A 26,613-nucleotide genomic window follows, 5' to 3' on the forward strand; every position below is an offset into this window, starting at 1 on the left:
TTCCATAACTGTCATCAATTAGCCCAGTGGTTCCCAAAACATGGCACTGCGCCCCCTAATGCAGGGGAGGTGCAGAAAGCGGTATGGATGAATGGGGTGGGGGGACAGTTACACAAAAGTGTTTCACTGTAAAGATGGTTTGTAGTTTGTTTTGTTGCAACCTGAAGTGTGAAATTTCTGTGAAACTTCAGTGGAGTTTGAAAACAAAATATGTGTATAGATTTATGTCTGGTTGAACGATGTGTGTGCCAAGTTTATTTTTATTTCTTTTTGGGGGATTTTATTGTAATCCATAGGGGGGCAGAAGAAAATCTTTGGGAACCACTGAATTAGCCTAAATTACAGTGACAGACATACATAAATGGCCGTTTTCATGGGTTTCTGTGTTAAATTTACTCAGTTAAAGACATTGAAATTGACCATAAGATACATTGTAATTCAAAAATACTGTATTGATCATAAGGGAAGTTAAATGTTGTAACTAATTTATTTAAATTTTTCAGAGTTAATGTACAAGGTGATGACTGTTGGTCAGGAAAGATCTCCGTATAAGAGTGATACATTCTGACTGTTTCTCATCTCCCTGCTCCACTTCTCTCTCTCTCTGCTTGCTAGTTCCTCATTGCGTTGACCATCCTGGCTGACTCAACCTGTTGTGATAATGAACATATGAAAGCTCCCACTCATGATTTGAAGCTATTAAAATGCTGCAGGCAGCAGATTGAAGTAATCTTTCTCTGCTGAGTGGGAATCAGAGCACTGCCCTCCTCAGGATCGACCTCCTCGTAACTCCTGGACCCGTGTGTTACATTCTGACACATGTTGCCGTTTTCCTGGCCTTAATAAAATATGCATTAAAGTGTTTTGCTCTTTTTCTGTTGCAGACGACACGCCTCATTGCCTGCACGGGTCTTTGAGATCCACCAGAACGTCTTTGACCCCCTGTGTAGAACAAGTTACCCCTGCCTGAAATGGAAGTCTGCATCCTTTGGGTAAATTCAAGAATTTCTATTTTATTTTACTCACTTTCTCGACCAGAGGCGTGAAACTCATTTTCACTTTGGACCTCATCTAAAATCTGAATGTTCTTAAAGGGCCTGTTGTGCCAGAATATATTGATAAAATCAATTAAGTTGTTAAAATACCAATAAATAGCTGTTCCTACAGGATTTTGTGATTGTTTTAACGGGTTTTTTGGGGGGGAGGGTTTACATTTTGTGATGAGTATTTAGAAATGTTTGTAAGGAATTTTTACGATATTGGTGCTAATGCATGATGCTAAATGTGACTCTTTAACACTCGCCATGTCAGTTAAAGATTCAATGTTTTTGACCAATTTTGAGAAAATTTGCAGAAAGATAAGTGGAAATTTGTTTTTTGCGTGAATTTTACAGATTTGTGAAAATCTGGAAAGACTTATTAATGTAATTTGGAGTCTGGAGGGCCAAATCAAAAGCTACGGTGGGCCAGATTTGGCCCCCGGGATTCGAGTTTGACACCTGTGTTCCAGACTATTTCAGTTTTCTGCAAGTGTCACTAGGCAAGTTTTTATATTCTAGTTCTAGTTTGCAACCATTTAATGGGATTTTTAAAGCCACTTTTCTACTATAAAACTGTCTTTTCAAGTATTCCTACTATTCTATTTTGTCACATTAAAACCACAAACTTCAAAATATTCAGTTAGGATGTGACAGACAAACATAAAACAATGCATAAAGTGGAAGGTTAATGAACAACGGTTGTCAAAGTTACCTTCAAAGAAAAACCAACAAACAGCAGCATGCTTTTTTTTTTTTATTAAGCCCTCTTACTCAGCTCTTTTCAGAACTTACCTAGTTCCTAAATAGCATCCAAATGTGTGTAATAAAATCTAGGCATAAATGCAGCTGTTCCATTTCCGGCCTCAGCGGTTTATTGGAGAACAAACAGCATCATGAAAATGAAGGAACACAGCAGATAGGCCAAGGAGAAAGTTGCGGAGAAGATTAGAGCAGCTGGCTCTCTTTATTAAGAAGCAAATTTGGTCTACAATAGTGCAGCTGTGAGAGTCTCCTCAAGACTGCTGAGCAGAGTTATATCCAGGACGTTTTTTTAAGGGTGTCACATAGTGCTGTTAGTTTCTGTTGTTGTAAAAATGCTGCACGTATTAAACATGACTTAAAAGTGACTTGACTTTGCAATTAGACCTGTTGAAAATGGCCTCTGTCTCTTTAAGAAGCTCCTGCTCTTTCCAACGCTCCGCCTTTAGCACGTCGTCACAACAGCGTTTCTCATTATGCCGTTAGCAGGCGTTTTTAGGAGAACAGTTCCGCTCCTGTCAGACCTGCAGCTCCACCAGGTGTTTGCTAATTGCTGCTGCTGCTAGTCTGGTGTAGCTGAGTGGGGATGAGGAGACTGCAGGTCCAATGGAGGTGCCTGGTGGAAATAGACGGCACTTTGTGAGAACATGCCCCCGAATGGTTGCCATGGGAGATTCAAGAATTTCTGAAACATGCATGAAAGAAGGAGAGCAGGCCTCCAGGTGTGTTTTTGATGAAGGAATAACATTATTATATGATCCATAGCTCAAAAGGGTTGATTTTACATAATACACCCCAAGCCCCATTACCAATAAAGTTAATATTTCACTTTAAGGGGTCACATCACGAAGGGCAAAATTAATAAAACAAAACAAAACAAATTCTGCTTTCTTAATTTATTATTAGTATATTTGTCTGAGTAGAGTGACAGTCCCAACCTCATGGTAAAAAATGTTTTGCATTAGAAAAGTTGTTTTTTTTATAATGATTATTCCAACAGATTATCTTAGCAGCACTTGTCTTGCATATTATTGTCCTCTTCCTAATCATAACAGGACCAGCTGTAATTGATTGTATGTGTAAAATTGTTATTGGTCATTTTGATCAAATATTCAAATGTTAGAGGCCACCATATTATCTGCAATTAAACAGACACAAATTTGAGGCATGCAAGTAAATAGTCTCATATGTCTCAAAAATGTCCTGCCTGAGGCACGTCTTCTAGTTTAGAGGGCGTAGTTTAACAGTTTTTGTGAACTCTGATAATGTTGCATCTAATTAGCGTATCAAGGACCTTCAGGAATATACATATGGATGCTGCTGAAGCTGGTACATCCCTTCAAAAACGACTCCAAACTGGATTTTAGAGTATTACCGCTTCGCCAAATATTCTAACCCCAAATCAAAGCAACAACCGGGCTCTGTCGGTTTTGACCTTCAGCTGTTCTTTAATTGTGCAAACTCTGTGATTTGTGCCATTGGGGCAGCATAAAATCAAATATGAAATCAGAGGTTATGTGTTCAATAATTAATGCCTCTCGCTACTGTCTGCCGTCTGAGGGGGGGGGAAAGGTCAGGTTTTTACACACTCAGCTTGTGCTTGACTGGCTGCGGGGTTGCATGGGCTTCACTGAACTTCGGTCAGAGGTTTACAGACAACTTGCACTCTGTTTTGGGCTTTGATGTCCATGCTCACGTGAGTGTTGTAGAGGATGTCTGCTCTGTGTCCAAAGCGATCAGTGATGGGTTTTTACAAGGGGGCGGGGGGCGAGAGGTGTTTCTGAAACGGCTCCACTCCCGCCCCTCAGCACACGCCTCCCTCCCCCTGCTGCTGGCGCCCAATCATCAGGGCGAGTGCTGCACTGTGAGACGCTGTTAGTTCCTGACACGGGAGCAATTTAACACATCACAGCACAATCTGAATTAAAGTAAAATTCAATTTCTAGCTATGAACAGGACTCTGAGTAGAAAATGTGACATTATGCTGACCTTTACCCAAAATAACCTTTCCCACGTTAGTAAGATCTTGTATTGGGTGTAATTTATTTATTTATTTTTTTACTTTTGGGTGCTTTCAGTACCTGTGTGTTCACGGCTGTTTCCTATAATTGGACCAGGTCCGTCCTTTATAGGGAGCTGTGTTGGATCAAAATCCTTTCCTATTAACAAACTCAGAAAACACAACAAAACAGATTCTCCTTGCAATAGCACTACCTAAGTAATGTCCACCATGGCTCTCGTGGCTTGTTTGCTTGGAGCCCTAATAAATCCATCGCTGTGATGATGGGCAGATTGTTTATGAATAATCTAATCACCAGTAATTGATGTAATTCTGTACTCTACAGATAAAACTGATTTGATTTATCAGGATCTGACCAGATGTGGGCCCAAAATTGTACTCAAGTAAGAATAGTGATACCTCAACATATTTTTACTCAAGTAAAAAGTAGCCGTCCAAGAAATTACTCTGGTAAGAGTGAAAAAGTATTTGGTAAAAAGACTACTCAATTACAGAGTAACTGATCAAATTATCAATAATTTAATATGCAAAAAATGACATCATCAGACGGACCAAAAAGTGAAATCATGAGGAAATGTTGGTATTTTACGGTTGAAAAGGACAAAAATCCATATAAGTAACAAGAAATAACAAAATCAGGCAAAATAATTTTTTTTCAATAAAAAACTTATGAAACTTTAACAATAACAGCAGCTGTGTGTCTGGTGAATTTTTGGTTACAACATGTTTGTTCTCCATTCAGTGGGTCGAGAATCCAGAAATGTTACTGACGTTGTATGGTTCATGATGGGTCTTTTATAATGTTTTTATCATAGTAGTGCTATATTGTGAAAAATTGGGGAACAAGCCCCGTATAATATAATATAATGGTCTATATTTTTTTATATGTGCTATGTGAATTTGCGTTGTTGCTATTCAATCAATGGTCTCAATGCATTAGCCCTGGTCTCTGTGGAGAAGAATCTTGTCAAAACCATTCCTGACTTCAGTCAGAAATTTGTTTCTCACAAAGATAGAAGGGCAAAATTTATGTTCAAAAAATAGGAAACTACATGACATGATAATGTTACTTTAGCTGTTTTCAGTCATGTAAGCACACTGGTGTGTTTACATGTATTTTGGAGTTAAAGCGCCCCCTGGAGAAAACTACACCCACCACCACTGACGGTTCTTTTTTTGTCCTACAGACATAATGTATACTCTAGAAGTGATTACCTATTAATGTGTAATTTTGAGAGACACAGATTAAAAGAATGTGAAGTAGACCATAAAGAATTTAGACCATTCCACTCTTCATTTCAAACTGCTTTTGGATATTAACCGTACAAAAACATTATGGATGCTTAATATAAGTATGCTAAATAATCCTGTCTTCAAACAAGAAGCTGAAAAGATATTTGAATAGTTATGATGTAGTGTCACCCCAGCAATATCGTGCGATGCGGCCAAGGCATTCCTAAGGGGCTTTCTAATATCTGAAACAGCTTTTCTAATAAGATAAAAGCTCAGGGACTCGTTGACCTGCGGAACAAACTTTTGAATGTACAACATAGCAAAACACGGAAACTCACAATTACTTTTACAAATGAGACAATTAAAACAGGAAATTGATCCAGTGAGGAACTGGAGGAACACAACTTTGGTTTACGAGACAGAAGTTCTACGAGGCGGGTTCTATGGCCTCCAGGATCCTGGTGTGGAGACTGGAGGCGAAAACACCAGTCAGATGCCACTGTTTATAAGATAAAAGACCCCATTACCAAAAGAGTCACATTTGATTTAAAATTAATGGAATTTAAAAAGAAAAATCGTGTCAATCCTTATGTGAGCTACACCACGATGTTTGGTGGAGATAATAACTTCCTAAACCAGCTGGATCTCCCATCTCTGGGTAGACTGCATAATGAGAAACTGATTAAACCAATCTCATCCCTGGAAATAGACTTATTTCCTCTTTAAAACCAAGTTAAACCCCAGGAGCTGATGGGTTCCCGGGGTAATGGAACAAGTCATGTAGGGAACAACTAACATCAATGATGGCAAATTCCTTCAGCTTTGTTTTACCCCCCCATCTTGGAGAAAGGCCACTATTTCTGTGGGGGGAAGGATTTGACAAAAAGTGGGTCTTACAGGACAAATAGTGTTTTGAACCAGGATTGTAAAATATATGCTGCTGTTTTGGCTAAAATAATGGGGGAAATATTGCCCCTTTTTGACCAATGAAGATTAACCTGGGTTTATTTCAGGTAGGCAAACCCAAGATAATATCCGTACAATAGAACAAGGAGAAAACAAACAGCTATATTGTTAGTTTGGATGCGGCGAAAGCCTTTGATTCTGTGAGCTGGGAAAAAAACTGATATATCCTAAATTCATGATGATGAAAGCTGTAACTAAGGTAACTAAGCGATGGCTTGACAGAGACCCCCCTACTATCAAACAGTGGCTGGGTATTGTTAATAATATTCAGAGCATGGAGCATTTGACCTTTAAATTCTTTAACAAGCAGAAAAGGGGATGGCTTTCTGGGAAAAATGGGACACGCACCGTATGGTAAGAGGTGACAACATGTTATAACTTTGGCACTCTTCTTCTTCTGCCTGGTCTTGTTATTGTTGGTTTTTAAGATCTCTTGCTTAACCCCAAAATGTTCTACTATATGTGTAGGTACTCCCTTTTTAATTATTGTCTTTCACTTTTGTGTTGTTTTGTAATGTGAAATGTTCTGATGAGGGAAAAAAAACAAAGACAAAGTAAACCCCTTAATTTAGAAATATTACCTACAACATGGGGGGACGCTTGCAAGAGTTCGTCCCTCATTTGGTGGGTGGCCGGTTCGATTCCCGCTCTGTCCACCTTTGTCGTTGTGTCCTCGGGCAAGACTTTTCACCCACCTTGCTGTTGTGAAGCACTTTGAACTTCATAAAGCGCTACCCCAAGTACAAGCCATTAACCATAAACTGTCATGATGTGTGTTGTTAATGGATCCAAATGCAGCAGGCTAGAGATGTCACGGAGAATACAGAATATAATGCAAAAGATGAAGAGCAAAAGACTTGCATAAATCACAAGAAGACAAGGAATCCAAAGAAGAAGTCAATCCATAAATTCGAGAGGAATTGGATGGGATGAAATGGACTGGAAAAATAACTGGAGTAGACGAGAGAAACCGGCAAAGAGTGACTGAGAATAAGGGGCTTAAGTACTGGGAGGTTGAGTGCTGGAAAAAAGACCTGGGCAGATTAGCTAACTGATTGCAGGTGTGAATGAAGAGAGAGGAAGTAGCACAGGGAATGAGGGAGAGCACAGAGGGGACTAAAGAATAATAAACGCAAGAAATAAACCAGAATCAGTAAGAAAGGACTGAACTGAAGACGATCAGGAATAAGACTGATCTAATCAAAATAAGAAACTAACAAAATAACAACGAACCTAGAATGAAATCAAACTCCAAAACAACTCAACAACCCGGGCATGCCAACATAAACTGGTTGTGCTTTGATGGAAAGATAATTTGTCGTCGTAATTTGTACATACTACCTTGGTTTTATCCGAACTTTCACAACTGTTTGAAAATGTGAAAGTTGCCTGCTGAGCACACCAGTTTAACGCTCACTCGTCTGTTCACTCGCGTTTGCGACTCTGCATTGTTGACCTCTATTGGTTGCATATACCCCACATATGTATATAGCAGCAGCAGAACTAAAGATCTTTTAACATTACTAAGCATCAGAAACATTCACAGACATTTCAGCTTGTTGCTGTGCCACCTCTGTGGAGGTTAGTCTGTGCCATAGGGTAACGGAGAACGGGCTAGATCAGCTAGATTATCTAGTGCAGCTGTAATCAGCTAATCATTGCTCCCCACTACGCAGCATCATGTTTGCTGCTCTCACGCTCCACTGCACTCTGATTAGTCATGCATGCCTAATTCAGTTTGCTGGGTTCAGAAATGAATATACAAAAAATACCTAAGCATAAGGAAAATATACAGACATGAACTTATTGCCGTTTACTATCAACAATTGAAATGTCTTGTTCTATTTAACTCTGTTTATTTTTAAAAGCTTATCCATGTTGCTGGGTCTTCAAAATGTTTTGCAGAACTTAAAGTCTGACTGACGCAATAAAGCTACTGACGTGACTTTAAAAAGTGAATTATTGTGCTTTCATTCTGTGTACACAAAAGCTTTTAATAAACAATATTTTTTTACAGAGGACTATAAAGGCCGCTGTTTTAATCTGCACTAACTGTGTCAAACGCTAGCGCCATCTTGTGATGTCATGAGGGTAAGTCAAAACGTAAACAGCTAAGGCTGAGTAAACGGAAGTGGAGGAAGCTGTGAGCGATTTCAGCAAAGATGTGAGCGATTTCTGCAGTTTTGGAGGAGGAAGCTGTAGATGGAGTGATGAGGAAGAGGAAGCTGGTTCCACAGAAAGACTGTAATTTTTGAGCCATATACCTCAGGAAGCAACAATGACGGGACGAAGGGTTGGAGCTGGACAAATGTCGCCTCCAAATCACTGAATGGCAATAAACGAATCTATGGACGTAATAGTTATTCATTTTTAATTCTGGTTTAAATCAAATAATCCAGTTAGGAGAATTCCAACTTGCTCACACTGTCGCCTGCAGAAAGAAAACAAACATATATTTTGCTAACTATTTACAGTCATGCAAATAAAATTTATTTACAACTGGCAGCGAGTGCAGATCATTTCTCTTTACCTGGCACAACTCTCGCAGCGCACTTACTTAGAACTCTATACTTGAACCAAGCAGCAACAAGCAAGAAGAAACCAAGGACCAGTGATGCATGTCGCCTGCCTCAATGTCGCTGATAGAGGCCACACACACTATGTAATAAATTCAGTTTTAAGCGAGTTGGCAGAGTTAGATACAGCTGTTTAGAGCTGCAGTTCGATTTTTCAAAAAATGTTTTTTATATTGCATTACTTCGAGATACTTGTTTAAGTGAAATGTATTAATATCCAACTCCATGGCTTTCAACTTTGTCTTTCTTTCATGGCCTCTCTGCTCCCCGATGCGTCCCACGATGACGGCCAGTACCACGCGCAAAATCCCCATTTAAATAAGCCGCTCCGCACCACTTTTATATCTCTAATCGGTTGCCACAACACGCCTACTTCAGTCATAGAGGGATTGCAACCAAAAGAAACTTTGGAGCAACAAAACTGGTCAGTTCCTGTACGTCTCCAGTCACTTCATAGTGAAGAACTCATTAGTCTGAATGTGAAACGGAGAATGACTCATTTCCTTGAAGCCTTCCTTCATCACACCCAGTAGTTTCCATAGAGACCGGTGAACCAATCTCCTCTTCCTCTCTTACTATAGTGATCTGCTGTTGAGGGTGACATGTCCAGTACTTTACAAGGAACTCATTTTTGACCCAGTTGGGAAGCAAAAAAAAATACTTACTAATGCTTGAAGCATCACATATGGAGAGTTATAAAAACTTGCACAGCAGTTTTTCAAGTCCAGAGGACCCCAAAGCGCTTCACATTACATACAGTCCTCCACACACACACTCACACGCTCATGATGGCAAGCTACTGGACGGTAGCTGCAGCCATCCTGGGGTAGTCTGACAGAGGCCAGGCTGCCATGCACCAGCGCCACCTGCTGGCCCCTCTGATCACCACCACCAGCAGGCAAGGTGGCTGAAGTGTCTTGCCCAAGGACACAACGACAGAGACAACGGATCGAACTAGCAACCCGCCGATGACCGGACGAACTACCATCGTCTCCACCATCGCCTCAATCTCTTATTGACATTAAGAGACATGTAGCAGTACAGTTAAATTCAGTTAAATTCAGATTATCACAGTGAAAACAGTCTGAGATTTCACTCGTGGTTCAATTGTAACACAGTTTTGCTTCAAAGCAGCTGTATATCGCGTTGACCTACTATGGCGCCTTGAAATGACAAAAACATTTTCACGTCTTGCTATCACAAGCTTCACTTTGTTTTATTAGCATTACATGTTACACACCAACAGTAAGTACTGCACAAATGTAAAGTGTAGGGCAGTTAAGGTCCAGGTTTTTACTTAGTATGAAGTAAGTGGAGGTGGCCATAATAACAATAATACATATAAGTAGCAAGAAATAAAGTAAAAGAAACATCTTTATAAATCAGTTTCTTTCACTAAAAAAACTTATACAATTTTCTCAAAAACTGCAGTTGTGTGTCTTTGTCTGGTGAATTTTTGGTTAAAACGTTTGTTCTTCATTCAGTGTGTAGAGAATCCAGACATTTTACTCAAGTAACTGAGTAAATGTAACTAGTTACTACCCAACTCCGGTCACAATGAAAGCTAACGCTAACCTTGCTGAGCTAAACCTCCCTCTTTAACTGTCGTTACAGGCTGCTGCATTCTGCTTACTGATAAATAGAGATAAAATGCAAAAAGACACAACTGTTCATTTGCCATCTCATTAATAATTTGAGATAAGACCAAGTAGAGACTTTGACAAGACTGTCGTATTGTGTGTATTATGGATACTGTGGTTATTACTCTAATTCTTGTTACGCTGTTTGCGATTGCTCTTTGATTGCAGCAAAACGAATTACCCGTAAGGGACAATAAAATTGATCTTATGTGGTCAGATTGTGGGCAAGCTCTCTGCTCCCCTGTTTCTCCAGGCCAGACTCGGAGGACCCCTCTGCAATGTCTCACAGACGCCACCGCCACTCCTGAGTAACTGTCACAAGGTTGCATTTTGTCGGATTCGTGGTGGACTTTGAGAAAATCAAAGACCCCGAAGTTATGAACGAAAAGATTGAAAGGATTTAGAACAGGCGTGTTGAACAGATTTTTATTTCGGACCAGAATGTATTGATAAAACACATTAAACTGTGAAAATATCGATATATAGCTGTTTGTTTCAGCATGCAGTGTTTTTTTTTTTTTAAATAAAATCATTTATATTAACAATGTTCAGTCCACCCAGGATTTTGTGATTGTTTTTGTGGTTTTCTGAAATCCAAATCACAGATTTTGTGGCGCATATTTAGAAATATTTGTAAGAAATTGTTACTGCATTTGCGCTAATGCAAGACGTTAAATGTGACTTTTTATTCTTTGCCGTATTGGTCATGGACTATAACGTGACATCAAGTGAGGCTGAGGCACTTAGACTCAAGGTTTTGAGAAAATGTTGCAGTAAAAATCAGGAAAGGAATGTGGACTTGCTGCCTTTGTGTGAAGTTTGCATATTTGTGAAAAACTGGAGACACGTATTGATGTCATTTGGAGTCTGGAGGGCCACGTAAAAAACTAGGGCTGGTCAGATTTGGGCCCCCGGGCCTCGAGTTTGACATGTGATTTAGAAAACAGATGTGTTTGTTTTCAATGACTGGTAGAGTGAGACATTACAAATGTGTTTTTGTCACCTCCATGTTCTCAGAGAGAGGTCCCGTATAAGTGCAGCCTTTCACGTGTGTCCATGATGGTGATTCTCTCTGCATGTGATGCTTCCTGGGTGAAACTGGTCTCCACAGAGAAACCACAGAGTTAATGATCAACTTTGTTTGCGCAGGGCTGGTGATGTCACACCACCCAGCAAAGCTATTTTTAGAGCTGGGCCTGATCATCACAGGCTTGTTCTTTTTGTTTTGCTTTTTTTAACCTCCCTTCCTAAAATTCTGCTCAAAAGCTTTAAACGCACGTCTGCTGTTTTCTCATGCCAAGATGTTGTTGTTTTTTTTAAAAAAAAAACGTGGTTACGCTTTATTTGAAGACCCACATGACGTTGCCATAAACATGGCATAACACCTGTCAGGAACACGAAGGCGTCTTCATGAATGTTTATGACTGCCGTCATTTTGTTATGAAATGTCTCGTCCTTTATTGGAGTAACATTTCTGGATTCCCTACCCACTGAGTGAAGAACAAACACGTTTGAACCAAAAATACACAGACTGCAGTTTTTGTTTAAATTTCATCTGTTTTTTTATGGAAAGAAACTCATATGGAAAAAATAAATTGCCTGATTTTGTTATTTTTTCTTACTTATATGAATTATTGTCATTTTTTGTCCTTAAGATAAAAAATGTGCACTTAATTCTATATTTTGGTCCGTCTGATGATGTAATTTGTAACTATTAAATGACTGATAATTTGATCAGTTAGTACTTGAGTAGACTTTTTACAAAATACCTTTTTACTCTTCCTTCGGTTATTTCTTGGACGGCTACTTTTTTCTTTTACTTGAGTAAAAATATGCTGTAGTGCTACTTTTACTTGAGTACGGCCTTTGGGTCGTCTGCCCACCTCTGGATGTTAGTCATACAGTGGCCAACATGCTAACAAAGACTCTGAAGTAATCTGCATTTAGGATCCTTTCTATGAAGAGCTCACCAATTAGGTTCAAATAGCTGCTCGTTACTTAGAAACAAAGACAGACAGTGATTGGTTGTGAAGAGCTGTGTGCAGACTACACATTCATGTACCGTAGCCTAAGGAAACACATCACTGGTCCTGACAGCGGCCCAGCAGTTTAGTGTGCACCACTGGGTTCCAGATTGATTGAAATTGGGAAAAAAAAAAATGTTTGTGCTGAGCAGTCTCACCCAGCACCCACCTTAAACACACAGCACATGCATAGACTTCAGCATAGTTTTCTATCAAGTGCTACCATTAAGCTAAACCTACTGCTTGTGTCAGGCCTCGTGCCTATGATGAACAGACCACTTAAATATTTAGTGAGTCTGGTTAAAGTTTAATGCCTGGCTCAGTGTGCACCTTCACATCTCGAGGAATGTCTGTGCTTGTGTCAACAGCCTTTGTGCCAGGGTTTTAAAAAAAACGACTCGATAATGAGCCGAATGTTGATGTAATCCTCAACCCCGCTGCTCTCCACGTCCCAGCTTTGCTTCTGTGTTTGAGGCGGTACGAACGCCTCAGATTATCCTCCTGGTTTAAACATCGACGTGTCGTCGATCTGGATAAACCCCACAGTCCGACAGGACGCCCGCCGCTGCTTTTGTCACACTTGCCAGTTATTACAAATAGTACGCAACAAAGAGAATGTTTAATTAGTTGACGACGCATCGCCTCAGTATGGATCAGGCCTTTTAGTTGCTCCACTGCATGTTTATATTGAACTGATCTAATTGCAGAGTTTCTTCAGGGGGAGCGCAGATCAGTGGAGGAGAGATCAAAGTTTCCTCACATACTGTCAGAGTTGGGTACTGAGTTACATTTACTTGAATAACTGTTTTCGAAAAAAATGCACTTTCAGAGAATTTTTACCACACTGTATTTTTACTTTCACTTGAGTAATTTCACTTACTTGAGTGAAATGTCTGGATTTTCTACCCACTGAATGCAGAGCAAACCATTTTTAACCAACAATTCATCAGACTCAGACACACACCTGCGGTTTTTGTTAAAGTTTCCTAAGTTTTCTTTATTGAAAGAAACTGATTTGGGAAAAAGATTATTTTGCCTGATTTTGTTATTTCTTTGTTACTTATATGAATTATTGTCATTTTTGTCCTTAAAATATGAACATTTCCACTTCACTTTATATTTTCGATATATTTTAATGTAATTTTTAAACATTGAATGATTGCTAATTTGATCAGTTACTCAGTACTTTAGACTTTTCACCAAATACATTTTTTACTCTTTTTTTTTTACAAATTTCTTGGACAGGTACTTTTTATTTTTACTGCAGTAAAAATATGTTGAAGTGGTGCTACTCTTACATCAGTAGAACCACTTTTTGGTACTATGTCCACCTCTTCATGCCGTTATTGCTGCATTGAGGTACATTTAATCAAACACATACTGTATGTAGTGGATGTTTCCTAGAGTTTAGAACTGCAGTCCGAACCTGAATTGGCCTAAAATCACCTGGTTGATATTTGGGGTTCAGTCCAGACTTCTGTGGCATGTTCTTAATAAGCTTACAACAAGCACAGTATAAATTTGTGTTAATCTGCTTATTATAGTCTAACAAGGGGAGGAGGTGAGTTAACGCTAGTGAGCAAAGAAAGGTGAAGAAGTTTATCTCACTGTAACAAGAGCAGCTATCAGTCCCACATCCCAGGACACTTGCACTTGACTCGCCCTGCAGTTACAACAAGCAATAAAATGGAGCTGGAAGATGTTAGACAAAAGCTAAAAATGGGGGGAAAATTTCACTGCGAAGCCAGCAGAGGCCAAAGTCAGAGGTTTGGGAGTATTTTAGCACGGTAGGAGTTTGAAATAATGTGTTAGGTCCCTCGGAAAGGAGAGCGCTCCGCGACAGACATTGCGCCCCAACGGAAAAAAAAAAAAAAAGTTTAACAAAAGCCTCAAGGCAGATCACTTACCTCGAGGAGTTTTCATAATCAAGTCCCCAAATCAGTAAATGAATTGTTGCAGCCCAAATTTATATATTTTAAATTTAATCAGAAATTGCTTTTGGGTATGTTTCAAATTAATGGACGTGGAGAGGAAAGTGAAGAAAGGTGGGAAAATACAAGGTTTTGGGTAAACAGTGGATCACTGAGGTATTGCATCAAAATATTCTCGCTGGATTTTACATTTTTTTGGCTTTGACGTATGTATGTGCTGGAGATAAATGGCAAATATACTACTGGCATAAAAAATACGATAGCATTGAATCAGACTCTGCCCCATATTACATTGGTAGTTTCATATTGCATGTTTTGGATCAACTGGGTCTTGTGAAATGTAAAGCTATTGTATCTTATACGTGGGTCAGTTTTGTATTGTCATTTTTTCATTTGTTTGTTGTGTTTTTTTCTTCGCTTTTTTGTTCCATCAAATTTTCTTTTGTTTGTAATAAACAATAAAAGCGGTTGGGTTTCGTGCCACCTGCTTTTCACAAAGAATGATTAAATCTAAACTCTATGACCTCACCATGGCCATTTTTCTCATCTTTGCCTATGTGCAGAAATATTGGCATCAACTTTCTGAAAACACTTTGGACAAGTGACATTTTTAACCAGTCTCGGTGAAATGGTTTCTCATTATGTATAAGATCATACCTCCTCTCAGCAGCTGATGTAAGAACATTGACCTAGTTCCTGTCTCCTTTCCATATTTCAGCTTACCCCTAAATATGATTACTAGGGACGGTTCCGCAGTTAGCAGATTCTCATCTGCTGAAAAGTGGCTTGGCTGACATTTTGCTTCACCTTTCATCTTGTTTGTGGCGTCATCTGTCTCTGCCTCTCAGTGATTCTTCAAAGACAGTACCGGGGCTCAACCTGCCGGAGGCTTGAAAGAGCGAGGCAGCAGTTCATATGAGACCACTTCTTATCTCTAGAACTAACACTCCGGTATCTATAGACAGATTTTTTTTTCTAAACAAACCGAGTTGAGCAATGCTGCTGGACGCAGATAATGTTAGCTGACTAGCTAATCCATGCCAATATATCACCAGACACGGTAAGTTTGTTAACAAGAATAACAAGGCTACTGATTTGTTGTTCTCTACAGGTGGGCAAATATGGTTACATTTACTTGAGTAACATTTTGGGGAAAAGAAATGTACTTATGAGAGTAGTTTTACTGCACTGCACTTTTAACTTGTACAGGAGTGTTATGAACTAATCCTGCTCTTACTTACAACAGCATATTAGGGTCATTGTAGATAGAAAAAAGTGTAAATTGCCACAAAAACTCAGGAATTTTCTAGAAAACAACACATGGAAATTTCTAGAAAGTTTCTGAGATTCAGCTCAAAATTCCTGAGTTTTCCTTGCAAATTCTTAACTTTTGGAGCTCAGAAATGTCCTTGTTTTTTTTTTTCTAGAAAATGCCTGAGCTTTTTTTTGGCGGAAATGTACTCCTTTTTTTTCTATCTACAAATATTAATTTCGTAAACAGATTTAATATGTCTTATTACAAATACTATGTCATACGTATTTGAGTGGATTGATTTTTTGCATTAACAGAAATAGTCTTCAGAGATTGGAAACATTGTACTGTATTCTTAAATTTCTGCATAATATGCCCTGTTTATGCTAATCTGAATGTATTTACTCAGCATTTTCTACATGTCACTGTTTACATAATTTGTATTTATTTTGTACTAACTACACAGTTATATCATTTAAAAGGTTACATAAATGTTCGTTTGTTTATATATTTATATTAGATTAAAAGCGGATTTATGATGCCCACCCAAAATAAGCCAGCTAAATTCCTCTGGAGCCGGTTCTGATTACAGAGACAAAACATGCTTTCACTGACTGATTATCTTAATCCATTATAATATCATGAGATAGGTCAATTGTTCCAACATTCAAACTAAACTATAACATTAAAAGCATATATAGTAGTTTGATTCTGTCATACTGTACGTTATAGGCACAGCAAATTTGTTAGAACAATAAGAAGGCTGTCTCTGTTAGCTTGCAGCCATATTTCAGCTAGCTGAGATGAAGCTAGTGGAGCTTCCGCCATTGTTTGGCTTGGTTGGGCAGCAGTGTTGGTGCTGTTAGGCCGCAGAGCCGCCAGGGGGAGCACTGTTCTAAGGCTGCTGCTGTACTGAACCGCAGTCTGAGAAGAGCGACGTATAAACTGGCTAAGTTAAGTTGTGACCGTGTTAAAGTTGTTCCAGTTTTGTTTGTGAGTTTGTTTGCTTTTTTATTAGAGGTGCCAGACAGGTATCCCGCCTGACATATTATCAATATTAATATATATTCATATATTCATTAATTTCCATGGTGTACAAGCGACTAGCCATTAGCTTCCACCGCCCTAAGAAGATATTGTTGAACAAACTCAGAGACGAGATCTTCCTCCTAATGCTAAAGGTACTGTTATGCTTACTGAAAACCCAAACTAACCATTTAACCATCAGTCAAAAAGGAAGAACTGTGTGGAATGCATACTGAGTGATACATTAAACATGCTGATGTTTGTAGCAAGAGCCATTTCCATAGATTGAATAGTTAACCTTTTCTCAAGTTAAAACAATCATTTATATTTAAAAAAATCAAGAGAGAAGGTCATTTTTTTATAGGTTTGGTCTTTAGCTCAGTCATCTGAGACTGAAGGAGAGGTTCATAGTATTTAGTAAACATATGAAAATGTAAAGTATAGGATCTCCTCTTAGAGAACATTAATATTACGCTATAGGCTCAGCTGGCTCCACTCAGACTCACAATAGCTACAATTATATGGGTCGGGGTCCCTTGGGGGTCCGGGAGACTCATGGGGCTTTTAGATCCGAGCACAGACATCCAATGCTGTTTTGTCTGATTTACTGACCTCAGCAAGTCGACATATTGGTAATACAAATGCTGATTGGTTATGAATCTACAGCAAAATAAATGAGAAAAAAAAATCCTTTGCTTTTGTCTGCCAGGAACTATAAGCAAAGCATGTATCTGACACTGTCAAGAGAAAGTAGTGAGGTCTTTAATGAACTCCTGGAAGGGTGGAGATGTCCCAGCTTGGATAATGAATGCGTTTCTACCTTAGGCTCTCTCAGAACTGCTTTTAAAGCTTTTCTTTTTCAAAACCTTTGCCAGACTTTGATACAACATTGACCAACTTGTTCCACATATTGGCTGAGATGTAAAGCTTGCTGTCAGGAAGGAAGAAGAGAATATCAAATGTTGATCATGTTTGAAAAACTCTGGGGAAAAAAGTAACAAAAAAAAATCCCATGTCGTTATTGAACTTCTGATTGTTCCATAATCAAAACAGGAGTAAAAAGCCTAATACTGGAAGAATCCATTTCAATGGCAAAAGCTGTAAAGGTGACTAGTCTGAATTTCTATTTCAAGAATGAACATATAAGTCAGGTTTATCTTATATTACCTTTCACAGATTAAAAACCAAACAACAGCAGATTGCATTGCAGTGTGAGTGTTAGCCATAGCAAATTCAAAAATTCACAATAGAAATAAGAGAGTAGGTGCTAATTAGCATTCCAGCTAGATTCACCAGGCTCTTAATGAACAAATGCACAGGGCAGCCATTGTTTTTAGTGTTGTTGGTGGATCTGGGTCAAAATGCCAATGTGTGTTTCTACTGTGGCGCAGCTGGTAGCACTGTTAGCCAAGCAGAATCAAGAAGTTAAACGGATCAACTTGTCCTTTCTTCATGGAGTTCTCCCTGTGCATGCTTGTGCTCTATGAAGGTTCTCCGACTTTCTCCTTCAGTCCAGCAACAAATTTCTTAAGTTACCTGCCATTATGTGTGATTGTCTCCATGCACCGTTCTCTGTGTTGAATTATGCCTCTCGCCCATTGACCGCCACAGAGAGAGACACATCAACCCCCTGCAATCTTGCATGGACAAGCAAGCACAGATGGTACATGGAAGAATGGATATACATTATATACATATATATATATACAGTATATACTGTATATATAATCATAAATCTTCCGCATGTGAACGTGGAATTGCTGGTCAGGCACAAGCCTGTTAAAAAGCCTTTGAATTAAACCGAAGCTCAGCTGGAGCGAAGCGCTCATCCTCCCCCAGGTGCCAAATGGGAGTCTGCAGTCATTAGCAACATGTTTTTCTATTTTTTTTTCCTCCAGCTCATTCCATTCACCTCACAGCTGGGTGCTGGAGGAGCACAATCTATAAACCTAGTTGGGATCCATGTGCTGCTGGAGCGTCCTTAATAGTAATGCATTCTAAAGGCCAACACACGGCACCTGCGTCTGACGTTTTTCACGCTCCAATACGTTTTGTTTTTTTTCCTGACCTGCAGTCTCCGATTCGACGGTCTCACCGTGGACCACTGGATTCATGAGATCGAATATTCACAGGAGAGAATGTACCAGAAATCCCACCAGGATAAACATAAGCCGGTCTGGCAGTAAAGCTGTGCAAACAAAATTGTTGCACTGCAAAAAGACAAAGTCTTACCCAGTGATTTTAGTCTAGATTTTAGTGCAAATGTCTTAGTACATTTGAAATAAGACAAAACTAGCTTGTTGTGCCTTCACAACGAACGCGTTAACGCGTCAAAAACGCGTCCGACACTTCAAGTTTGACACGTGTGTACTTTGACTGCAGACGTTTGACATTTTGCTCTACACCTAGCGTTTCGCACGTCTGGCTTACATTCAAAGTCAATGTGGAGGCGCATCAGACGCGTCAGCTCCAGCCGTTGATTTCCGTTGGACGCTCTTTACGGATCAAACGCTCCAAGCTCACTGCGCTAGATGCTCGAAATGCGCCGCATCGGCCCTCGACTCGCCTCCACATAGAGTTTGAATGTAAACCAGACGCACCACGTTTAGTGTGAACGCACCATTTCCAAGTAATTTTTCAGCAAGATGTAGAAGCTTCTTTTACGTAAATAATTCTTTAATATTGATGGAAACATTCTGGTTCCACTGGCAGATTACCGTACTTCACTTGTGACAAGGAAAAATTGTCACAAGTTCTTAAAAACGAACTCTGTTGAAAAGTGTTTGTTTGGCACATTACCCAAAGGCCAAAGAGAAAACCTACAACTGCTAAATACTCAACTTCTATTCACATTTAAAGAGGGAAGTTCTGCTCAGATATGAAGAACACCATGACCTCTGGAAAGCACTCTACCATCTGACCGCTACCTGTTTGAAGTCTGTAGTCGCTATATGTAAAACAGTCCATTAGTTTCAGACACTCCGTGAACACGAGACAAAAGGCAGGATCTTCTTCACCCGTTTCAGCTGAGTGAATTTGTTTGGTGCAAGTCATTGAGTCTTTTTTGTGTTATTTACTGATAAAGTGAATCTGGAGCATCTTTTCCACCTTGAGTAAACATTGCTCTAATAAGGTTTACATGCATCTTTTTTTTGCATTCTACGTCAAAGCTATTAGGATCTTGGGTTGTTTTTGTGTTTTAGTTATTTTATTCTAGCTTCATTATTGTTGTATTCCTTAGTTTCTCATTTCGATTACATCTGCCTTGTTTCTATTTTCCTCTAGTTCGGTCCTTTCTTAGTGATTCTACTTATGTTTATTTCTTGTGTCTAGTTATTTTAGGTGCTCTAGTTTCATTATGTTTAGTTTTGCTTTACTGTTAGATCCATTTCCTAGTCCCCTGTCTGCTCTCTTTCGACCCCCGTGTCACTTCCTCTCACTCTCCCTTCATACCTTCACACCTGAAATTAGTTAATCAGCCCAGATATTTGTTCCTTCTGTTAAATCCCCTTACTTCCCTGTTGTTCCTTTGACTTTTTTGTTCTCCTCTGGCTCCCTGTGCTCCCATGTTTTTCTTTTGTCCTTTTTTCCCCATCAAATCTTCATTATCTTCTCTGCTGCTCTGCATTTGGCTCCTCTTTAATCAACACCTCATGACAAAAGGAGCGCTCTCCCTTTCTTAAGCCAGTCGGCAAATGCTACAGAAACAGTCAGTGCCTCCTGCAGCTTTTCATGCTGTGTTTTCGGTTCTTCTGTCAGCCTGCCAAAGTTTTGTGCGTGCTGGCTAGTCCCCAGTGCACAAGCGCACAAGGTGCCGCGGCCGATTATCTCGACTCAGAGTGGGTCGGCCCGGCAGAGGTCTGCGCAGCATCTGATAAAGTCTAACTGATACAGCCACCCGGGGGCTGTGGGGGAGGCCTTTGTGTCTTTGTTGGCCCGGGTAGGCGCAGCGCAGGCAGATCTTGTCAGTGCGTCCGCTTGGACAATGGGAGCAGCTGTAAGTGGCTGCTCCTGCCTCAGAGGTGTTGAGCCACATGTTCCCTCAGCAGCAGCAGAGAGAGAGAAACACACAGTGTTCGACTGGATTCTGAAAACTGCTCTCCATCAACAAAGGCAGCGGAGAGATGCGGGTTCAACTCCCCCACAACCCCCACCCACCCGCCTCCACTTGACTCAGATACACAGGATGGTGCTGAGGAGGGGCCACATCATGTGGACGGTCTGACCTAGGATTCTTTTTGTGGCTATGCTGTATTTGTAGAAGAAGGATGGACCTTTTGAAGATCGGCGTTTCTTAATGTCAGAGACCATGTGGAAGATCAAAGCTTTTTGTTTGGATTACTGGCAGTTCCTCTGTCTTCATCCTCTGCATGCTTTCTATAAAAGGTAAGGCGCTACGTAAACAGAACTGGGTTTTTTTCTCATAAAATACCACAGTTGTTACTGTTATGAGTTTGTTCAGTTTGCTCCATGTAAACACGAATATAAGTGTTCACTTTAGAATAACGATGAATAGTAACCCATGTCTAGGCCCCCTGTGAGGGGCTAAAGTGAGGACAAAGGTTCATGTGTCAGGGAGGTCAGCTGCTCTGAATGGGACATTTATTGTTGTGGTTGGTCCTCGACAGACACTGCATTCAGTCTGTGATTAGTGTTTGTTTCTGATCAATTGGTTCACAAACACAAGGCAACGCATGCTCCTAGGCGTTGATGGCCCATTTACATCTGGATCTGTCTGTGCTCCGCCTCATCAGATCAGATCAGATCAGATCAGATCAGATGAGAGATCACGTTGCTGCTTTTGAGGTTTACATGTTCAATGAGTCGTCATTTCCTCTCTGATATACATATTTCAATTAAATAATACATACAATTGCAAATAATAATATGAAACAATACAAGTGAAATGGTTTGCAAAAATATTCACACCACTTCACTTTTTTAAGATTTACATCAGGTTCCAACCTAAATTTGATGGACCAAAGCGACACAAAGTGGTGCCAAACTGTGAGATGGAAGTCAAATGATTAATGGAGTCAGTATTGAAAACTAATCTGAGAAGTGTGGTGTCTAGGGGTTGAACGACTACATATTTTTTAAGGTCGACTACATCATGATAATAGTCGAGTCGATGTCGACTAGTCGCGGTGACGTCATAGTGACGTAAGCGCAAAAACCCTTCACAACTACTTGGAGGCTTTATTAGCTATTTTCACGGCAAATATTGACACCCCCCCACACACACACACACACACACACACACACACACACACACACACACTCTCCCCTTCTCCTGCTTTTACTAAGTCTATTATGGAGATTCTTCGTGAGCAGCGGGGAAAAGTGTGTTGCACAAAGTCGGGTCTGACTTTTTTTTTCTAAACACTGGCTGATGCTGATGATCTCTGGATAGTTACTATAGGAGTCAAATTATCACACTGACTACATGGAGCTTTTGGAACATCACAAGCCAAACTTGTTATGAACGGATCCCGTTTGGTTACAGCTGAATTCAACGAAACCACCTGCTTCTCCTCCGCCCGATGCGCGGCAGGAAGCTCTGCTGACTCAGCAGATTGAACGATTTAAGATATTTTCTAGTCAACGTCAACATGATAAAAGTCGAGTCGATGTCGAGTTGACTAGTCGTTGTGACGTCATAGCAACGCAAGACGCAAAGCTTTGGAGTAACGTAGAGGCTTTATTACCCGTTTTCACGGAAAAATACGGCATTTATACAGAACAGCAACAAGTGAAACAACAAAACATCGGGATAGTTTATGATAAATAATAAGTTGCTGGGAAACCAACATTCAAAAGGAAACGCACATCTTTTAGATGGCATGTAAAAACAATAAAAAGAGGTGGCGCGAGGGCGGGGGTAAATAAAGTTCACTCGCTGTCAATATTCTCTTCGCTAAGAGTTCGCTAAGAGCACATTGTCATACAAGGACCCAGTAATTTCTACCTGTTTGACAAGATGCGGGTTTTGTCCTCGATCTGTTTTGAAGACGCCATTTTGTAGCCAGTGTTCTGTCAGATCAGCTGTCAGAGTGTCATACACTCTGACAGCAGATCTGATGACACTTCTAAGCACGAAGTGTCATTCTTAGCCCGAACTCACGGCTATATATATGTCAGACAAGTATACACTGTCATTACCAACTACAGGCTTTTATTTAATCAGCAGCTGTCATTACCACAGATCTTTATTTAATCAGCAACATAACATCATAATGTATTAGTTAGATCGTCGTGACAAAGACACTCGCGAGCCGGCTAAGTGACATCCTTAGCGGGAAGGGGGCGAGTTTTAGACGGCTTGTGTTTTGTAGTGGACTGCAGCTGCAACTCCATCTCCTTTTAAAAACACTGTAAAACCACAATTATGCATCCATCTACATATCATTTAAACTAATGTATTAACTTATTTTTCTTCTGTCTTGTGACGTATACTGTGCTGTCAGATCAGCACAGGCTGTCACCACCGGCAATCACATGACTGCGACTAGTCGACATGAAATGTAAAAACTCGCGAGACGTCCTAGAGTCGACTAGTCGACTAATTGGTTCAACCCCTAGTGGTGTCCATTAGTATTGATCCTTTCTTGAGTCAGCTCTTTGTAACTGAATATTTGACTGCTTTTGGAGTTTGTCTCTACCAAGATCGTATATCTGCATTTTGACCTTTGTTCTCTGTAAAACGACTCAAGCTCAATCAGATTTGATAGAGAACATCTTTCAACACGAGTTTTGAAGTCCACAGTTTCTCAACTGAAACTAGATCTGGCCTTTGACTGGGTAATTCAAACAGACATGTACTTTGATCATTCCATTGTATATCTGCCTGTATGTTTATGCGTCTCTGTAGAACGGCTACCTGTAGTTCTAAAGTAAACGGTTAAAAATCGACTTCTGTTTACTTTCTGACCGAAGCCTTACTGTGGTCAACTAGGCAAAATCAGCAACAGAGTTGGCAATGCTCAACACCAGGGGTCCTCAATGCGTCGATAGCGATCGACCAGTTGATCTCGGGAAGGTTTTGAGTTGATCCCAGCATAGGTGACATCACCCATATGCAGTGTCTATTTTACATTCAGACCATGTTTTAATTTTTTGATTATTTGATGATTTAAGGATGACAAGACTGTAGATTGAATCAAATGTAGCTGTACCAGGGGTGGCGATTTGTGTTTCTGCTGGTGGGTGCTCACGATTCATGGGGCTGTTACTGGATTGGACATCACGTGACTATCTACTGTTGTGTCCCACGTCAACATTGCTTTGCACGGAGTCAGGAATATCCGTGACACTCTAACACTCTAAAAAAGGGACGCAGTGCTTTACTATTAATTGTCAGCATTGTGTTAAGAAGATAACAAGGTCCAATGGGATGTCATTTCACAGTTTAGTATAAAGTTTTAATTTTTAAAAAGTGTCAGTTGCCATGGCAGCAGGTGTGAGTGGAGTACAGCTGACACACGAAGCAAAAGAAAAGAACATGAGTGGTCTTGATTTGTTTTTCGGCTGTTTTTTTTCCTCCCCTTTGCAATGGTTCCCTGCAGCTGCTGTGATTTCTGAAAGTTCAACAAACAACAAAATCTGGAATAAATGAGTCTTTCATTTGTAGAATGTCAATATAATAGTTGTCAAATAGGATAAGTTATATCATAAAGTATTTAACAAATTGTCTCCTACAGTGGCAATTGCCAGTATAAAAACTTAAATTGTCTAAAATGTAATAAAAATTAAATTTTATTCCTCCTCGTTTTCTTGACAGAAACCAAACTGTTTATAGATTTATATAGAGGGAGAATACACATTTTACATATCAAAGTATTGCCAATTTTCCTCAGCTTTAAATTAAGCCATATTTTATAGAAGTCAGATTAAGAAATAAGGTCACTATGACCATTTTTGTAACAGAGTCATGCTCATCTTGTACGGTTTTGTGGACATAAATCAATGCAATGGTGCACATCACTAGCCATAGCGGCTAATAGTCGCTGTCCAATTCAGTCATACACATCGATGGCACTCACCATGCTTGTAAGACTTGCTGGTCATTAAGAAATCAATGAGAAGTGTAGGTTGTCTGGCACACGTGGGTGCTCTGGAATCACCAAAGCACCCACAGAACAGGCACAAACACAGGGCCTTTTTAAAAAAGGTTTTATTGCCTTTATTTGAAAGCAGTTCGACAGGGAAGAGGGTAAAGAGAGAGAGGGAAGACGTGCAGCAAATGTCGCCAGGCCGGGAATTGAACCTGCAACCACCGCCACGAGGAATAAGGCCTCAATACGTAGGTTGTGCTTTGCCCCTGCGCCACAACAGCACGCCAAACACAAGGCTTTTTAAAAATAAAGTAATAAACTAGAAATGGTTGGGCGCTGGTCTTATGTGAATTTAGGTCATAGCTAGTTTCTCCAACCATATGACCACTGCCGGTGAGTAAATAGGAATATTTCCACTATAAGAAACAAAATGTATGTTTAACATAACAGTGTAGATATAGGTTTGGTTCAATGGATGGACTCATTTAGTTGATTTTTTTTTATTGCAGTAGGAGTAAATAGGAATGGTGGTATGTTGTTTTTTAAGAGTTTGTGCTAGTCTCTTGTTTTGTATTGTGACCAGGAAGACAGTTACTGTTGAGAGTAGATAAAGAGAGCACGCTCTTTGTTGTCGCCAGACATTTATAATCAAACAAGGGCAATATGGAATTATGCAAATGGTGACTGGAGCATCTGAATGGACGGATAATCTGTGAAACCCACCCATCCCCCCACCATTCTCATGTGTTAGGGAGGATTACTTACATAGAACAATATTTCACTGTTTTAACTAAAAGGCCATTTCCTCTTTACTCCTGCACTGTGTCTTAGATGGATGAGTCCAGTTTCTTTATGCATTATAGTGACAAAACCTATTATTACTCACATGTGCTGTTTTTCACAGAATTCGAGAATATTAGACCTGACTGTGTCCTACAGTGATAATACAATGTGAGTTTTTAAAGTTAGGTTTTTAACACATTTGGAGTTTTGCACATTTGGAGAAAAGTGACAAAGAAATAGGTAGATGGTAATTGTGTGCACATGGGAGCATGACTCTGCTATGGACTCCAGATTTGGACTTCTAGGCAACAGAGAGGAGGGACGTTGATACATGGTATAGTGAACAACAACATCTTATCCACGAGCAAACCCATTTCATAATATGTAAAGATTATTTGATTACAACTGAAAAAAAAAAAACTCATCAAAATGAGACCACAAGATACAGCAGTTCACTAGAGGCTATAGTATATACCGTATACTTTCTGGGCGTGAGTCTCCCAAAGTCAAACAAGCTCAACCAACTCAAGGTTTCCCCCAAAAAACTTGCTAAGCCCGGTGGTTGGGTGCTAGGGCAGTCATTCGTCCAGTGGCCCGTCTTGTTTTTGAGTTAAAAAGGTGTTTAAAGTTGGCAGGAAATTTGAAACTATCACTTGACACATAATTATGTGTTATTGGAAGATTAATATCTGAACACCAACTATAAAGTCTTAAAAAATGCATTAAAAACCTGCAACTGCTACTGTAGGGGGAGGATCATATTCAAAAAAATATTCTGATTTATTTTAAACGTCCTCAGGTGGGTACAAAAAGATTACTCCAACTCTTAAATCCAACCCAACTCCAAATTATCGATGTTCCAGTGTCCGGGTAGCTCATCGACGGGCGGTTATGGCGGTCAGTGCCTCACCTGTAAACCTGAGAAGTAAAACGATGCTCGTGCCCATGCCCATCCTCTTGACATTGACAAAAAACATAAAAGAAACTATGTTTCTTTTAAAAAAACATCTGTTGTTAAAAAAAACACTCTGTTGTTTTATTTAACAACAGAGTGACAGATATTCATGGAGAAGGACAGGTGCATGGACCTCATATTTAAATGACAGTAAGATTCATACACAATTGTCAGTTTTAACCAGAAACGAGGGAGTGTAGCCAAGGAAGAAAATCAAATGTGGCCTCATACTGCATATTTATCTCGCCATCAAGTTGCTGAGGGCACATACCCAGGGCTCACGAGAGGGATTGCAACAACTAAGGTAGATCCAAGAACACGACAGTTTTTGTTGAAATGATAATTTCCTGATAA

The 26,613-nt window shown here is 39.8% G+C and overlaps 1 protein-coding gene across 5 annotated transcripts in view; it reads left to right on the forward strand.

The window, feature by feature from the left end:
* LOC102228922 (IQ motif and SEC7 domain-containing protein 1-like) overlaps positions 1 to 26,613 on the forward strand; it is an 80,998-nt gene that overhangs the window by 13,039 nt on the left and 41,346 nt on the right. For 4 of the 5 annotated variants that reach the window (XM_023325097.1, XM_023325102.1, XM_023325100.1 and 1 more), the window contains exon 2: positions 885 to 992. In XM_023325097.1, coding sequence (XP_023180865.1) covers positions 885 to 992 — 108 coding nt within the window. Of the gene's footprint in view, positions 1 to 884; positions 993 to 20,618; positions 20,854 to 26,613 lie in introns of those variants that run through there. The other variant, XM_023325098.1, reaches the window with a different exon arrangement.

The sequence above is a fragment of the Xiphophorus maculatus genome, chromosome 20 (genome assembly GCF_002775205.1).
Source record: "Xiphophorus maculatus strain JP 163 A chromosome 20, X_maculatus-5.0-male, whole genome shotgun sequence".
Taxonomy (NCBI): domain Eukaryota; kingdom Metazoa; phylum Chordata; class Actinopteri; order Cyprinodontiformes; family Poeciliidae; genus Xiphophorus; species Xiphophorus maculatus.